The sequence below is a fragment of the Macaca mulatta genome, chromosome 9 (genome assembly GCF_049350105.2).
Source record: "Macaca mulatta isolate MMU2019108-1 chromosome 9, T2T-MMU8v2.0, whole genome shotgun sequence".
In the NCBI taxonomy this organism is placed as follows: Eukaryota; Metazoa; Chordata; class Mammalia; order Primates; family Cercopithecidae; genus Macaca; species Macaca mulatta.
The window spans coordinates 13,019,213-13,037,082 of record NC_133414.1 but is presented as its reverse complement, the minus strand read 5'-3'; the positions used below and the strand labels follow the sequence as shown (position 1 = coordinate 13,037,082).

At 39.5% G+C, this 17,870-nt stretch overlaps 1 protein-coding gene across 4 annotated transcripts in view; it reads left to right on the top strand.

Annotated features, from left to right (window-relative positions):
- The window catches only part of USP6NL (USP6 N-terminal like), a 155,208-nt gene that overhangs the window by 111,358 nt on the left and 25,980 nt on the right, over positions 1 to 17,870 (top strand). For 2 of the 4 annotated variants that reach the window (XM_015146448.3, NM_001257435.1), the window contains 6 exon segments: positions 9,290 to 9,399; positions 11,613 to 11,661; positions 13,267 to 13,387; positions 16,630 to 16,724; positions 17,311 to 17,376; positions 17,475 to 17,574. In XM_015146448.3, the coding sequence (XP_015001934.2) occupies positions 9,290 to 9,399; positions 11,613 to 11,661; positions 13,267 to 13,387; positions 16,630 to 16,724; positions 17,311 to 17,376; positions 17,475 to 17,574 (541 nt within the window). 4 annotated transcript variants of the gene reach the window in all.

Here is a 17,870-nt window from a genome sequence, read left to right as displayed (position 1 = left end):
AATAGCATTGAATCTATAAATTACTCTAGGCAGTATGGCCATTTTCACTATATTGATTCTTCTTATCCATGAGCATGGAATGTGTTTCTCCTTTTGTTTGTTCCTCTCTGATTTCTTTGAGCAGTGGTTTGTAGTTCTCCTTGAAAAGGTCCTTAACTTGCTTGTTAACTGTATTCCTAGGTATTTTACTCTTTTTGTAGCAATTGTGAATGGGAATTCATTCATGATTTGGCTCTCTGCTTGCCTGTTGTTGGGATATAGGAATGCTAGTGGTTTTTGCGCACTGATTTTTATATCCTGAGACTTTGCTGAAGTTGCTTATCATCTAAAGAAGCTTTTGGGGGATCTCAAGTTAACAACCTAACATCTCAACTAAAAGAATTAGAGAATCAAGAGCACACAAACCCCAAAGCTAGCAGAAGACAAGAAATAACCAAGATCAGAGCTGAATTGAACAAGACAGAGACATGAAAAACTCTTCAAAAAATCAATGAATCCAGGAGCTGGTTTGTTGAAAAAATTAATAAAATAGACCACTAGCTAGACTAATAAAGAAGAAAAGAGAGAATAATCAAATACAATCGAAATGATAAGGAAGATATCACCACTGACCCCACAGAAATACAAACAACCACCAGAGAATATTAGAAACACCTCTGTGCACATAAACTAGAAGATCTAGAAGAAATGGATATATCCTTGGATACATACATCCTCCCAAGACTGAACCAGAAAGAAATTGAATCTCTGAATAGGCAAATAATGAGTTCTGAAATTGAGATAGTAATAACTAGCCTACAAACCAGTAAAAGCCCAGGACCAGATGGATGCACAGCTGAATTCTACCAGAGGTACAAAGAAGAGCTGGTACCATTTCTACTAAAACTATTCTAAAAAATGAAAAAGGAGGAATTCCTCCTTGACTTATTCTATGAGGCCAGCATCATCCAATACCAAAACCTGGCATCGATACAACCGACAAAGAAAACTTCAGGCCAATATCCTTGATCAATGCAAATCCAGCAGCACATCAAAAAGCTTAGTTACCACAGTCCAATTGGCTTCATCCTCGGGATGCAAGATTGGTTCAACATACATACATGAATCAATAAATGTGATTCATCACATAAACAGAACTAAAGACAAAAATCACTTGATTATCTCAATAGATGCAGAAAAGGCCTTTGATAAAATTCAACATCCCTTCATGTTAAAAACTCTCAATAAACTCGACATTAAAGGAACATACCTCAAAATATATGACAGACCCACAGCCGATATCATACTGAATGGGCAAAAGCTGGAAGCATTCCCCTTGAAAACTGGCACAAGACAAGGATCTTCTGGAACATCCTCTGGAAGTTCTGACCAGGGCAATCAGGCAAGAGAAAGAAATCAAGGACATTCAAGTAGGAAGAGAGGAAGTTAAATTACCTTTGTTTGCAGATAACATGACCCTATATCCAGAAATAAAAATTATTTATGGTTTAAACCTAAAGCCTATTCTAAAAGGTGCTTTGGTGCTCTTGTGATTTTTTTTTCTTTTATATATATGTATGTGTGTGTGTGTATGCATTCAGGTAAAATTTCATCCAGATGACAAGGAAACCTACTGGATAATTTAAATAGTTAATTCATTTTAAATTTAGCCATTCAGACCCTACACAGAGTTTATATTTCAGGATTTTAGAGTTCCCAATTATTTTAGACTGTTGATTAGCTATTTGCTCTTAGTGTCATGGTTTTACAGTGTTCAAAATGATGTCTGAAGCCAGCTGCCTCTTCCTGAGACCACTCATACTTCTCCACTAGAACCTCAAAAAGGCCCCCAAGGTTTCAGCTTCGTGATATGTTTAAGGTCACCTTTTTTGGTGAAAAATTCCTTGGAATATTTTCCTGCCACAATGAGCTTGCGAGGCACCTTCCCCAGAAGTTCTATGGGTTCACAGATTTCTTACTGCCTATGTTGGAGCTGATCCCTGAGAAGAGAGCCACTGCCGCCGAGTGTCTTCAGCACCCTTGGCTTAACTCCTAAGCCCCTGCCCACCACCACAGCAGAGATCACACACTGACCCTCCGCCCTTCCCCTCCAAGCATTTTCCTCTTCCCTTTTCAGGGTGAAGCTCTTCCTTCAAGAGTTTCTAGATCTTGTTTTTTTTTAATCCAACATGTTCATTTGGGTTTGCTTACTTGACCCTGTGGAGATCCCCACAGCCATTGGGCATCCTAGGTGAATTTGGCCTTGGTTGGGCTCTGCCAAAGACTAATGGACTAAAATGTGAAACAGCCTCTTGCCCTGTACCTTTCCTTCCCATTAGGACATCCTTTAAATTATAAGCATCCTTTCTGAAAAGAACTATGAAGGTGTATGAGCCCATCCTTTTATTCATTGACTCTTAAGAGCCAAATTTTTTAGTGCATATCCTGTTGCCAGCATAAGGATGAGGAGGGGAAAGGGTGTTAATTCTATGTACAGCAGAGACATTAAACTTGCTGTGTCCAGGCTGAAAAAAAAAGATGTCTGAGAGAACATAATATGAAATATAACCCCAGCACCTACTACAGTGTACCTAGCATATGGTAGGTGCTCTGTTAGTATTTGTTTAAATAATGAAAGTAGAAAATGAAAGAAAAAGCAATTTACATGTTGTATTCATTTCCTAGGGCTGCTGTAACCAAGTACCACAAACTAAGTAGCTTAAAACAACAGAACTGTCTCTCTCGGCCGGGCGCGGTGGCTCAAGCCTGTAATCCCAGCACTTTGGGAGGCCGAGACGGGCGGATCACGAGGTCAGGAGATCGAGACCATACTGGTGAACACGGTGAAACCCCGTCTCTACTAAAAAAATACAAAAAACTAGCCGGGCGAGGTGGCGGGCGCCTGTAGTCCCAGCTACACAGGAGGCTGAGGCAGGAGAATGGCGTAAACCCGGGAGGCGGAGCTTGCAGTGGGCTGAGATCCGGCCACTGCGCTCCAGCCCCGGCGACAGAGCGAGACTCTGTCTCAAAAAAAAAAAAAAAAGAACTGTCTCTCTCACAGTTCTCAAGGACAGAAGTCCAAAATTAAGGTGTCAGCAGGACAACACTTTATCTCAGGGCTCTAGGGAGGCATCCTTCCTGGCCTCTTCCAGCCTCCAGTGGTAGCCTGCCATCCTTAGTGCATCTTGGCATCACTCCGTCCCTGTCTTCCTTATCACCTGGCCGTCCTCCCTTCTATGAATGTGTGTCTGTCTTTCCTGATAGGGACAATAGTTATTGCATGTAGGGTCCACCCTCATCCAGGATGACCTCATCTTAACTTGATTACCCCGGCAGAGGCCCTATTTCCAGATGAGGTCACATTCACAGGTTCTTGGTGGACATGAGTTTTGGAGGGACACTATTCAACCAGCTTGCCTGCTAATAGGACTCTAGTTTTCATGTTATATTTTAGACTTTTTCTATGTAGAGTAAAATTATCAGATGGCCAGTTAATATGAGAGAACCATTTAGTAAAAACTGACAGCAACTACAACAAAAGAATGACTTGCCTGTCAGTTCCTTCAAGCCTATAATTTTCAACATTCATCAATATTATTTTTACTATTTGAGTTTCCCCCAGCATCATTATTTAGCCAACTTTTTTTTCCTTTCTCATCCACTCTTTCTCTCTCTCTCCATACATCCTCCATGAACTGGAACTTCAGTAGGAATAAAACTACGACTTTCTCTTAATCTGCCGAGCCTTTTCTCAGTTGGGTGAAATTATTTGGACCCAGCATATTATAAACATTCAGTCCTTCAAGTTCCCCTGGTGGCCTGTTTGTCCTTTCTTGTGCCCATAAAGCTCTGTGGGTGGTATTGAAGAACGTTTGAAGATGAATAGGTACAGTGGCAAGAATCTTTTCTTCTAGGTTGGAGGAGACGTGGTTGCATAGAAATATTTAATAATAATCTGTGATAAATACTGTAAAAGTAGGAGTGGAAAAGAAAGTAAAAAAAGAAATCACCTTTATGATCCAGGAAGACTTCATGGAGTAGGAGGTGTCTTGGTGGGGCTTTGTTTCCCACAGGCAGGAAAATGGTTAGTGAGTTTCAAAGCACATTGCAAAGACCTTCCCTGATCTCCTACCTCCAACTTGGATCTGATTAGTTTTAACTTGAAGCTTCATGTTGCCGTATTTTAAATACTTTACCTTGAGGTAAAGTAGTATATCTCCTACTTTACCATGAGGGGAGCTGACATTGTTTGAGTACTTTTATGTCTAAGTGCTCTATGGGAATTACCTCATTTAATTCCTACAACAATGCCAAGATGCAGGTTTTGTCATTATTATTGTATTTATCTTACACATGAGGAAACTGAGCTTAGCGAGGCTAAGTGACTTTTCACCCCAGGGTTAGCAAGTGGCAGGGGTAGGATTATGATCCAAGTTGTCTTGGCTGCTCTCATCTAATATGTTTTTCTCTTCTTTTGTCTCATTTTTATTTTTCTCTCTTGCATTTAGCAGTGTAACTTACAGATGGTATAGGATCAGACCACAGTGGAAAACAGCCTCATCCACAGCCTTAGTGTGGCTCAGTAATCTCATAGACCAAACTCACAATGATAATGCTATTTTTTTTTTTTTTTTGAGACGGAGTGTCACTCTGTTGCCCAGGCTGGAGTGCAGTGGTGTGATCTCAGCTCACTGCAACCTCCACTTCCTGGGTTCAAGCAGTTCTCTGCTTCAACCTACTGAGTAGCTGGGATTACAGGTGCCCGCCACCATGCCCTGCTAATTTTTGTATTTTTAGTAGAAATGGGGTTTCACCATGCTGGCCAGGCTAGTCTTGAACTCCCTGACCTCGTGATCTACCCACTTTGGCCTCCCAAAGTACTGGGATTACAGGCGTGAGCCACTGTGCCTGGCCAATAATGCTAATTTTTTATCTAAATGCTTCCCACTGTACTTCTGCCCTCAGGTTTATGGGTTAATTTGATCTCAATTTTTAAAATAAAATTTTATTTTTATATTACTGTGACACTCGTGGATCTCAACCCACCTAATCTCAGAGGTAACTAGAAACTGTTTACCTCTTTTCATTCAGGAGTAAAAAAATATGTTTGATTCCTGCATTCCATGCATTAGCTTATAAACATTTTAGGACATAAATCGTATTTCTGACCTGTTATTTTTTATGTACTTACCCAGGCTTTTCTTCCATTACGAGGCCTTTTTTATGATAGATTTTCTTGTCCTCTGGAGGAACTGATATTATAGATGCGTTTGCATCTTTTCTGCCTTCCTATTAACTTTTAAGGCATTTTCTTTTATCATGTCTTGTCAAACATTTTCTTCTTGTGTTTTGACATCCCATCTTTTACAAGGAGGCCTGTAGAACAATAATTGAAACCTCTTTACTTGCCCATTATCTTTTTTTTTTTTTTTTGAGACGGAGTCTTGCTCTGTCGCCCAGGCTGTAGTGCTGTGGCTCTATCTTGGCTCACTGCAAGCTCCGCCTCCTGGGTTCATGCCATTCTCCTGCCTCAGCTTGCTGAGTAGCTGGGACTACAGGTGCCTGCCACCATGCCAAGCTATTTTTTTTTTTTTTTAATATTTTTAGTAGAGACAGGGTTTCACCGTGTTAGCCAGGATGGTGTTGGTCTCCTGACCTTGTGATTCCCCCGCCTCAGCCTCCCAAAGTGCTGGGATTACAGGTGTGAGCCACTGTGCCTGGCCTTGCCCATTATCTTTAAAAAAAAAAAAAAAAAAGATGGAAGAGAACAAATATGTACAGATTTATTTTTCAAGCTAAATTTTTATAATATCTTCTGGGCCGGGCGCGGTGGCTCAAGCCTGTAATCCTTGCACTTTGGGAGGCCGAGACGGGCGGATCACGAGGTCAGGAGATCGAGACCATCCTGGCTAACCTGGTGAAACCCCGTCTCTACTAAAAAATACAAAAAACTAGCCGGGCGAGGTGGCGGGCGCCTGTAGTCCCAGCTACTCCGGAGGCTGAGGCAGGAGAATGACGTAAACTCGGGAGGCGGAGCTTTCAGTGAGCTGAGATCCGGCCACTGCACTCCAGCCTGGGCGACAGAGCGAGACTCCGTCTCAAAAAAAAAAAAAAAAAAAATCTTCTGAACCACCTTTTTCAGAAATAATATACGATAATGTTTTAGTGGCCGTATGATTCTAATACAATACTCTAAATGTCTTCCTCTGTCTTTAGAATTCTGAAGCATACTGTGGCTGCTCTTCCTGTTTTAAAAAGCTGCAGAAGCTCCTTCTCTGAACTTCAATACATAAAAATACACAGACTTATAAAACACTTAACACACACATACTTATTCCAGACGTGCACAGATAGCCTTCTTTCCACTTCTAGCTGAAGTCAGGAACAGTTACGTTTTTATATATATTTATTGGAATTGATTCAAGCAGAAGTCCATATTACCAGTACATGGTAAATGGGTCAATATAACATAGTATATAAATTCTTATTTATATTAAACATGGTTAAATTTTAATCTCCCATCTGTTTAAACATGGGAGATTCAAGATACTCATTTAGCTCCCTTTCCCTTTAAATGCCACTAAATTGACAGAGTTTTTATTATAAAAAGGCAAACCCACAGAAATGAGAAAATGGGAGATGCTTAACAGCTACCAGTTTTGGAAAACGAGATTGCAGACAGACATTTAGTAAACTTAGCAAACCTGAGGAAGCTCAGTCCTAGGCTGGCAGTGGGAATTGGAGAAGCAACCTGATTAACAGCTCAAAATCTCCATAAGGCTTGGTAATTGCCAACTGCAGGAAACTCTGGAAGTGGAGGTGAAGCTAAACACAGAAGTGGTTGAAAGTCTGTTTCAGAAGCAGTTAGAGCTCCTTAGCCCCCTCAGTGCTGGCCCAAGACTGGAGGTTTGTTATTTGGCGAGGATGAAACAGAGGGCCTCTGGACTGGGGAAAACACAGACCTTGCTGCGGGTGAACTGCTGTCATGAAAGCAGAGGAGCTGAGTAGTTTAAATTTTGGACAGTCCAGCCTTTTTCCTCAACTCACCTCCCAGATCACTGGCAGCCAGGTGCTTGTCTTCCTGACAGGAGATTGGAAGAGCCTTCTCTGGGGAATGTGATCAACCTAAGAAAATAAGCTCAAAGGTACTGATTTCAGGGAACCCCAGTCCAGCTGCCTGGCCAGATCCCTCCACAAGCAGGATCACAGTCAGGAAGCCTTACCCAGGCATGCAGCTTTTTTGTGTCCCACTTTTAAATAAAAGCAGAAAACGAAGTGTCGCCATTCATTTGAAGAAGGGAGCTAATGTGAAGGATAAGCGGAAGCAAATGAAGAAAGCAGCTTGTAAGAAACAGAGTATAGTGTAAAGAAGAGAAACTAAAAAACTATTTTTTTTTTTGAGACAGAGTCTCGCTCTGTCGCCCAGGCTGGAGTGCAGTGGCACAATCTTGGCTCACTGCAAGCTCCGCCTCCCAGGCTCATGCCATTCTCCTGGCTCAGCCTCCCGAGTAGCTGGGACTACAGGCACACCGGCCACCACGCCTGGCTAATTTTTTGTATTTTTAGTAGAGACAGGGTTTCACCGTGTTAACCAGGATGGTCTCGATCTCCTGACCTTGTGATCCGCCTGCCTCAGCCTCCCAAAGTGCTGGGATTACAGGCGTGAGCCACCGCGCCCGGCCTAAAAAACTATTTTTAATATCTTCAGAGAAAAATAGATACTGCTTCCATAAAACAAGTATAGAATGCTATAAAAAGGAACACTCAAAAACAACAGAGCTTATGAATATAAAAATACTAGAAACGAAAAACTTAATTGAAAATGACAATTGAGGAAATTCCCAGAATATCAGTTATAAAAGCAAAGAGATGCAAAATAATACAGAAAAATACAAGAAAAGTAGATGATAGCCTAGGAGTTCCCAGACTGTAATAATAAGAGTTTCAGAAAAAGAAAATGGGAGTGGGGGGAGGGGAAGATGAAGAAATTGACAAATGAATTGTTGAAGATGTCTGAGAGCTGAAAGATGTGGGTAGGAGTTTTTAAGATTGGAAGGATTCACTAAGTGCCCAACCCTGTGGATAAAAATAGATCCAAACCCAGTACTGAAATGTGAAGTTTCAAAACATGAGAGAGAAACTCCTACAAGCTTCTAGAGAGAAAAAGCAGATTGCATGTAAAGAAACACAAATTAGAATAGCAACACTGGAAGCTAGAAGACAGTGAAGCCGTGCATTTTGAGCAAAAGTATTTTCCAGCTTAGAATTCTAAAACAGCCAAACAGTTAAATAAGAGGGTAGAATGATCAGATATTCAAAGTTTCAAAAACTTTATCTTCCATACAGCCTTTCACAGGAGCTACTAAAGAATGTGTTCCTGCAGAGCAAGGGAAGAACCTGAGAAAAAAAGATATGAGACCAGGAAACAGGGGGCCCAACATGGGAGAAAACCATCCCAGCAGTTGGAGAAGGGAGGCTCCAGGACCTAGGCTGTGCAGCAGGCCCAGAGGTCAGGCCGCACAGGCAGGAGCGGGCCCAGAGGTCAGGCCGCACAGGCAGGAGCGGGCCCAGAGGTCAGGCCGCACAGGCGGGAGCGGGCACAGAGGTCAGGCGGCACAGGCAGGAGCGGGCCCAGAGGGTCAGGCGGCACAGGCGGGAGCGGGCACAGAGGTCAGGCCGCACAGGCGGGAGCGGGCACAGAGGGTCAGGCGGCACAGGCGGGAAAGGGCCCAGAGGGTCAGGCGGCACAGGCGGGAGTGGGCCCAGAGGTCAGGCCGCACAGGCAGGAGCAGCAGACAGCAAGATGAAGCTGGTGGAACACCTACTCTACCTGAACATCACCTGAGGAGATTATACCATTTATAGTGAGCTTGGGATTGAATTAGGTGGGAAACGAAGCACATCGAGAAACAAGGCAATGATTAGCTTCAAGGGAAACAAAAGCATCATCCTGGAAAGAAACAAGAAATCATGACAGACTGCATGGCTCAGCCATGAAGAGCTTTCACATAGTTCAGTAGTGCAAACTCTGAAAAGTTCTCTATCCTAAATTAAAATCTAACTAGATAGGATGGAAGAGAAGGAAGGTAGGGGAAGAGGGAGAAGCAGGGAGTAGGAGAAATGGGGGAATGGAGGGGAGGGAAATTTTCTATTCTGTACTTTTTTATATATATAGTTTTGATTTTTTTAACCATTGAATGATTTTTTTAAACCAAAAACTTTTTAATGAGAATTATTTTATTATTTGTTATTGACTTTTCAACAACTAATTTCCATAAAAATCTGTTCTCCCCTCTCTTTTTCTCTTCAGAAATTAAAACACAGAGCACGGGGCTGTTCACCTGACATCAGACAAATAGACCTGGATGTCAACCGCACGTTTCGGGACCACATTATGTTTAGAGACAGATACGGTGTTAAGTAAGTAAAGTTTAATATTATGAAATGTTAATCGCATTTATAAATAGTCTTTATTAACTTAAAATTAGAGTGCCTTTATAGACTGTAATTTTGATTTAGGTCCTAAAGGTTTAAGCTTTTGCAGATCATTTGCGTCCATGTTGTGTGAAACTTAAGATCTAATTTAACTTAAAATTTTTAACCTTTGACATAGCATGTGCTATAAAATTGGTAAAGACTCATTTTATAATCTGGGAATTCTTAGAAATGTGGTACTTTCATTAGAAGTCATAGAAGAATGACAGTGTGTAAAAACTTTGTCAGTGATAAATATATCTCTATAACCTTGACCCCCACGCATAAATGAAACTTTTTTTTAAAAAAGGGAAATGAAATGAAATGAGGAATTAATGAATTGATGTATCATTGCTATGACAACTTATAAATGAAAAGTACAGTTTTTGCTGATCTCTATGTCAGTCAGAGAGTCTCACCAGGAAACAGAAACCAATAGGAGATATATGTTAGGACATTTCAAGGTATTGTCTTCTCCAGCTGTCGGGGGTGATTAGGCAAGGCCAAAATCCACAGGGCAGGCCATCAGAAAGGACAGCCTGGGCCTCGGGCATGAGCTGAAGCTGCTGGCCACAGGCAGAGATTCCTCTTCAGAAAAGCCTCAAATCTGCCCTTATGGCCTTTCAATGGATTGAATGAGGCCTGCCCAGATCTTCTAGGATAATCTCTCCTACTTAAAGTTAACAGATCATGGATTTTTATCAATCTACAAAATACGTTCCCAGTGACACCTAGATCAGTGTTTTGGATATCTGGGGATTGTTGTTTAGCCAAGTTGACACCCAGAGCCAACCACTGTAGTCCAGCCTTGGCAACTTGGCACTCACACACACCACCTTAAAAAATTTCCAGGTAAGATAGTAACCAAGTCTTCCTTCCACCTAACATGATGCCACTATTCTGCTCACAACTGAAATGTGCGAATTCTTTCCCCACATGAGGATGCCAAGTCCTTGGGAGATGATCACACTTCTGCTTTAGTATCCTGTAACTTACACACTGTGGTATAAAGTTGACTATTATTAAGATACCTTATGTTAGATGATAAGGGAAAAGAGAGGGAAGAAGAAAATATTTGTTGGTATATATACAAATATATTTACACCAAAATAAGGAAGAAATACTCATAACAATTGTAGTGATCATTTCTGTGACTGGTCGTGTGGTCACAGGTGGTATTTTTAATGTCCCATTTCACTGCCTATTCCATATTCCCTTTGCCCTCAGCAAGCACCTTAGATGGTTGTGGTTCTTTACCTAGAGGGATGACTCAAACCTTCCTGAAAATCTGGACTTAGCAGTTGTGCCTGAATTGGTAGTTTTCCATTGACTTTCATCACAGGGCTCAGTAATACTAGTAAGAGATGCCCCAAGTGTTCTGCATTCCAAATATACTCCTCCTTGTGTCTGTTGTGTCATAACAACCCATGTTCCCCTTAGTAATCAAGAGAATCCCACCAGCCCGCACAGGCACGTCCTTCTTTGCCTGTTGGTTCAGAGGCATAAGGAGCCCAAAGTGGTTGGGTGGCGGTTTCAGTTTCCAGGTCAGTGGAATCACTGTTATGTCTCATGGTGGAAGCATTCTTCCTTTTGGAACTAAGATCTCTAGACCAGCAGAACTCAAGCTTGCAGGGGCAAGAAGCAAACGCTTTGCTAGTGGATCTTTAGCGAGAATGATGAGCCACTCCTACTTCCAGCCTTTGAATCTTGGACCCCTGAATCCTGGCTTTGGGAGAAACAGCACCTTGTATTGGAGCCTGGTATGGAGCATATTCAGCATCCCAAGGACATCGCCCCAGCCCTGCAGGGTATTGTACCTTGCTGGCAGTGTCACTGAGCCCTCAAAAGGACGTTCCACCATTCTGTCAAGCCAGCTGCTTCTGTCAGAAGGGTCTCAAAGTGAGATAGATCAGCAAAAGAGGGCAGCACATTTAAGGAATTTTGAAGTCTTTTGTGTTTTCTTGGTATAAATCCTTTCAGAATGAATATTATCTAGTCTTGAATTTAGACTTTTTAGAGTCTTTGAATTTGAACTTGGGATAATTTATTACATTAGTAATTTTATCTGGATTATCTGTTTTCAGTCTTTATTAAGTTTGTAATGTTTAAAATATGTGAAATTACTAAATTGTATTTAATGTAAATTTTTTTTTCTCTAGGCAACAATCCTTATTCCATGTTCTTGCTGCCTATTCTATTTATAATACGGTAAGTTGGGGCCTGCCTGCCCAAGGTCTTTGATTTGTATTCTGAGGCACTCCCTACCTAACAGGGCCCTGTGGGCACATTTCTGCATCTCAGAGCTTAGGTGGTTCCACAGTCTCTTTAGCTCTGTGGATCTTTTTAAGCTGAAACCCTGCGATAACCCTAGGGCCTTAGAGCAGAGCTGATTCTGAAGTGGAAGAACCTAAATATGACCACAGTATGCCAGTGAGTCTCACCTTTTCTCTCCCTCCATGTTGTTTTGCTTGGTAATGTTTTGTGTTGTTTTGTTTTTATTTTTAAGCAGACATACAGGGTAGAAGGACAGGAAGTGGGTGGCTTGGTTAATTTTGTTTGACTTTTTATAACTCTCTTTGCTCTTGGGAGGTTACCTTTCACAATCACATTTATCTATTAGGTGAGGTCCAAACAAGATAACTGTGCCCTTACTGGCTATACCCCGGAGGAGGCTAAACTCTTTGGTAATAGACATGCTCTTCTTAAGGCATTCAGCATTGTTGGGGAAGAAGATAACCTGGGATAGATTAATTCGTGTTGGACTTAATGTGGGTGTTAAATGAATACTTGCGGAATAGGTCCCAGGGAGGACCTTTGAACCTTGGGATGTATAATTTCTATTGTCGTTAAAACCTTTAAATTGTAAGAACAGAAATTCACTCAAACTAGGAAAAGTTAAAAAGGGGTTATTAAAGGGACATCTCATAAGAAGGAAGCACTAGTTAGGCCTCATTGGAATTGGAGCTGGAAGGTGGGAAGCATCTGGTGAGAAGGAAAACTGCACCTTCCATCTCTCTCATTCTGGGGGCCACTCAGTATCTCAGATGATCTCTGTGAACTGTTCAGTTCACTGTTTCTCTCTCCAGGTTGCTTCCTTTGCCTACTGGCCACTTATTCCTTGGCTCAGATTGTACCCACAGACTCAGTGTGAGCATTCTGTTCCAGTACATACCCCCATCTGATTACAGTCTCTGGCTTTGTTCACATTTCCTAGAGAGAGTGTCTGATGAGTCAGTGCAACCAACTAACTCTTCCCCTGGGGTCAGCTCTCCTCTTCTGGTCCATTAGCTGTGGTTCCTGTGGCACAAGCATGAATCCCTGAGGCCACATCATAAGCAGGGACTGTGGGGAGAGTGGATATTTCTTAGAGAGGAGGCATAGACTGTGCATGGGCATCCTAAAATGTGTCTGCTTAAGGGTTCAGAAATCTAGAGGAGACAAAGACAGCATACTGGGTATTGTAGGAGGAGAGACTTTGCCAGCCACTGAGCAAAGAAGAGATATAGTGAGCTAAGAATCATACATAAAGTGAAATAAATATTAACACTCTTTAAAGAAAGTGTGACAGTGTTGAACAGAGTCCAATAAAAATATGTAGCAATTTACACTTTGTACCTGTACATTTATTTTTGAGCACAATTTTATTCTCTTATGTGGCATAATACTGTAAAGAGTATAGTATTTGTCTCTAGAATGGACTATTAAACGATGTGGGTAGGAATTTTCTGGTTTTTATAGAGTAGCTTTTTCTCTGTACATATGTATGTAATTCGGCTAAACTCCCCAGCTTCTGTGTTCCCCTTTGCTCCCCAGGAAGTCGGGTATTGTCAGGGGATGAGCCAGATCACAGCTTTACTCCTCATGTATATGAACGAGGAAGATGCCTTCTGGGCCCTGGTCAAACTCTTCTCAGGCCCTAAACATGCCATGCATGGTAAGAACACCCTGTGCTTTATCTAAACAATCAAGGTAGGGAAAAAGGTAGATTAAAGCAAAACCAAAGATGCTTGCAAGAGTTACATACAACAAATTTAATGTCTCAGGGCTCGTTGAGTTCATTAGTATTTGTTACTAGTTTCTTCTTTCATTTTTCATTATTGAACTTTTCTAAAATGTTTACATTTATTTTCCTTTGTCTTTATTCCAAAGTATATTGTTGGCATTTTGAAATTCTTTCTTACTTGCCCTTGGTCAAAAGAAACTAATTTAGGATTGGAGGAATTTAAGAACAGGTATATTATTGGGAGAAATAAAAGATGCCTTTTAATCAGAACTTTTAGATGGTCATGAAATTATCATTTAAGTGAAATGTTTACCATTGACCGGATATTGTGATGTATAACACCTTGTCAAAAAAACAGTCATTGAGAAATGGCACTTAGGTTTTTAAAGGAAAGGTAATAATTAAGTAGTTTTATATTTCAAGTGTAGTTTTTAGTTTTTTCGCATAAAATTGGTTCCACTTTAAATAAAAGGTTGATAACATGTTCTAGGCACTCGATTATTTAATATCTCAGAACCTGCTGATTTTTTTCGTTTTCAAGTTAACACTGTTTATAATAACTTTTTCCTTGTTTTTGCCAAATTAAGCAATAGACTTTATTTCGGAGAGTTTAGATTACAACTCTTGAGACAGGGTCTTGCTCTGTCACCCAAGCTGGAGTGCAGTAGCGTGATTGTGACTTATTGCAGTCTTGACCTCCTGGGATCAAGCCATCCTCCCGCCTCATTAGCCTCTCTAGATTCTGGAACCACGCAGGCATGTGCCTCCATGCCTGGCTAATTTTTTAAATTTTTTGTAGAGATGAGGTCTCCTTATGTTGACTAGGCTGGTCTCAGTCTCCTGGACTCAAGTGAACCTCCCACCTCAGCCTCCCAAAATACTGGGATTACAGGTGTGAGCCACAGCCCCCGCCCTTAGATCACAACTTGTCTTGGAAATAAAAGTGGCATTTGTTCATATAATGCAAAATTATTTTCCTAGTGCCATCAAATTTAAATAATTTTAACACTAGTTATTCTAAGTGTTAATATCAAATTTAAAATAATTTTAACACTAGCTATTCTAAGAATGAATCTTCCAAGTTCAGTTTGTGAATAAGCTTTGTGTGGTGGGGAACCTGCTATATATTTAAAATACTGTTTTAATATTTTCAAAATTATGACTTTCTATAGCTCATTGTTACTGAAATCTCACACTCTGACCATATGAGGATATTATGTGTGTGTGGAAGAGTGAGGGGGGTATGTATGTGTTTGCATTTGTCTTTCTCCCTTAGTGTTCCTTGCCAATTACTTAACAAATATCATCTGCATGGTAACTGGGTCTGGGCACTTTGCATCTAGTAAATAGACTCTAAAAGTAAGACATGTTATTATATTGAGTTACCTTCCAGTAGGGTAGTATCATTCCAAAAGGCATCTTGAAGAAAGCCGCTCTTCCCTGTCAGTCTTTATTTTGCTTTCCCATGGGGTTGTGTTGCTGATCTGTCTTGAAGTACAATGGAATGCAAATTTAAGTGGTATGTAATTATGTGCAAGACTGTCCAATTTTAGGAAATGGTCATTTAAACCTATTTGATAGCTTACCTTCAGCAATTATTGTCACTAGACTAATCTATAAAATAATATTAATTCTACTATCCTAACATTTACACTTAGAATGCAGTTTGGCTCATTATTAAGGGTAAGTTTATACTTAGAGATGTTTGTTTCTGTGTCTGCCTGTGAGATTTTATAACTAAAGGTTACCTCAGTACTTTGCATTTCCAGTGTGAACACGGTGGTTTCACTTATAAATGTATGGGATTGAAGCTAAGGCTGAAAATATAAAATATGAGATCTGGAACATCAGTGGAAAATGAAGAAATGTTAGGCTTCTTAGCACTCTTGAGCTAGTTATCACTGAACTGTATTGACTTTTTCAAAATCAGACTTCCTATCCTATCCTACCAAATTGGCCATGAAAGTAGCACTGAGAGAGAGAGATGGATTTTTTTTTTTTTTTTTTTTTTAATGAAACAATTTCACTGAAAACTACTACTAAAGTAGGAGTAGAACCTCTTTCTGTCTCTGGAAATTTTTACACACACCCTAGAAAACTGAGAACTAGTTAAGAAATAATTCTGCCCAGTAGATTGTAAAGCACCACTGCCCAATAGCGTGTGCCTCAGGTTCTTGGTGGAACAGAGTTTCATTTTGGGGCAACAGACTTTCTGGGAGGAATGTGGCCTCCAAAATCACTTAAGTGTGGGAGAGACTGAGTGAAAGAAAAACAAGTTTCATTAAGTCTAAAAGGCAAGAAGATTAATAAGCTAAAATGCCTCATGAATATCTAAGAAGGATATAAATGTGTCCTCTGGTTTCTTTTTCAAAAGCGTAGAACGTCTATTAACATCTTTCAAAGTTGCATGGAACCTCGGTTAGAAAATCCTAATGTAGAAGAATCATCAAGTCTGTTGAGTGGACTTTCTTTTTAATGGATTATATAGAATACCAGGAAGAAAAATACATGTAAAGTTCAGTGAGTTAAATATACAAAATTAATGCTAACCATTTGTAATTTGTTACTTCTTAGATATAGATTATATTGTGTAGTCACTCGGGATAAAATACCATTTTTGATATAACATTGATCATTTAGCACCTGTATTTTTAGCAGATGTTAAATACAGCTTTTTCGGAAAGGATTAAAAAGCGATTTAAAACTTTGGAAATGTTATACTAATGAAATTCTTAAGAGTAAGCCTGAAAAAAGTAATAAATTGTTTGTTAGCGTATTAAGAGTAAAACAAAATAACTAGTCAGCGTTGGAATAAAATATTAAAAATATATGCATTTAAGATATGGCCCAATATCTTAAAAGAACAGATAATCTTGATAAATGGCTTCAGTGTCCTTTTTTTTTTTTTTTTTTTTTTTTTTAAAGGTTTCCCTTTAAATTCAAAAATACAAAGTTATAGAAGATCTTTAGCAAACAAATCCTAGGCTCAAAGTTTCATTACTGAAAGCTTATATACAGTTACTTCCTGGGTGGGGAGAAAAAATATTTTGGTAACTACTGGATGTTTCTTTTTATTTTTGACAGTTACAAAGGAAAGAAATATGTTGCATTTTAAGATTGGAGGGTTTTGTTGGTATTGTTTATGAAGTGTTGTTTTTATGTTTGTATTCTAGGCTTTTTTGTCCAAGGTTTTCCTAAACTCTTGAGGTTTCAAGAACATCATGAAAAAATACTGAACAAATTTCTGTCCAAGCTTAAGCAACACTTGGTAGGTAGATGTGACACTGACTTACACCCACCTACCCCGCCCCAAAAAGCTGGGATAATTAAATTGTCTTTGGTCCCAATTACCTTATTAATTTATAGTGTCATCCATTTCATTTACTATGCAGTTATAATTCCCAGTTGTTTACAAAATATTACATTTGTAAAATTTAATATTGATAGGCTATCACAGTTCCTACTGAGGGATTTGAACTTCTTTGAAGCTAATAATGCAAACAATGTGATAATTTAAAGATACGGGATCTTCCTGTTGTTTTGGAGGTTTTTTTCATTGTACAGAAAGTATTTTTTCAGAGTCACAGAAACTCGTTGTTAGTGAACTATATGTATGCCTTACTATAAAACACAGTAGTTTAGGTAAACAAAGATAGCTCACTGTAAAATATATTAAAGAGAATCTAAGTGTTGTATTATAGTCCCGTCATAAGAGGAATTTATTTTTGGAGTGAATTTGGGAAGTAAATGTGTTTAGCTTTGATAGCTGCATCCAACAGCCTTCCTAACTTCGTATTATTTTGTTAAATTTAGTTTACTACAATCCGGAAATTGTGAGCTCTTTGTTTTTTCAGGATTCTCAAGAAATCTACACAAGTTTTTACACAATGAAATGGTTTTTTCAGTGTTTCCTTGATCGTGTAAGTATTTATTTACAAAACTCAGTCATAAAATTATAAATACAAGGTGAGGGGAAGCTGTTAACCTTATTTTTGTTTTGTTTTGCTTTTAATTATAGACTCCCTTTACACTAAACCTCAGAATATGGGATATCTACATCTTTGAAGGAGAACGAGTTCTTACTGCTATGTCTTACACAATCTTAAAATTACACAAAAGTAAGAAAATGCTTAAACTCTAAAATTTCATAAAAAATTGAGGCTTTGATTTCTCATTCTGCACCCTACTTCAAATTCATTGTTTTTTAATAGTGGTTTAAATTTTTTTTGAAAATCACTGGAGAAATTATCATCAATTGGTCACATATTTTTATAAGTTCTTTCTCATGACTAGAAGCTTACTTCACTGCAAAGGTCTTTGGTTCTTTTCTGTTTATACCAGTGTCATTTTCACTCTTTTTGTAGAGTGCAGTTAGTTGGTTTCACTAGTAATATTTTTCGTCAAGTATTTGTTT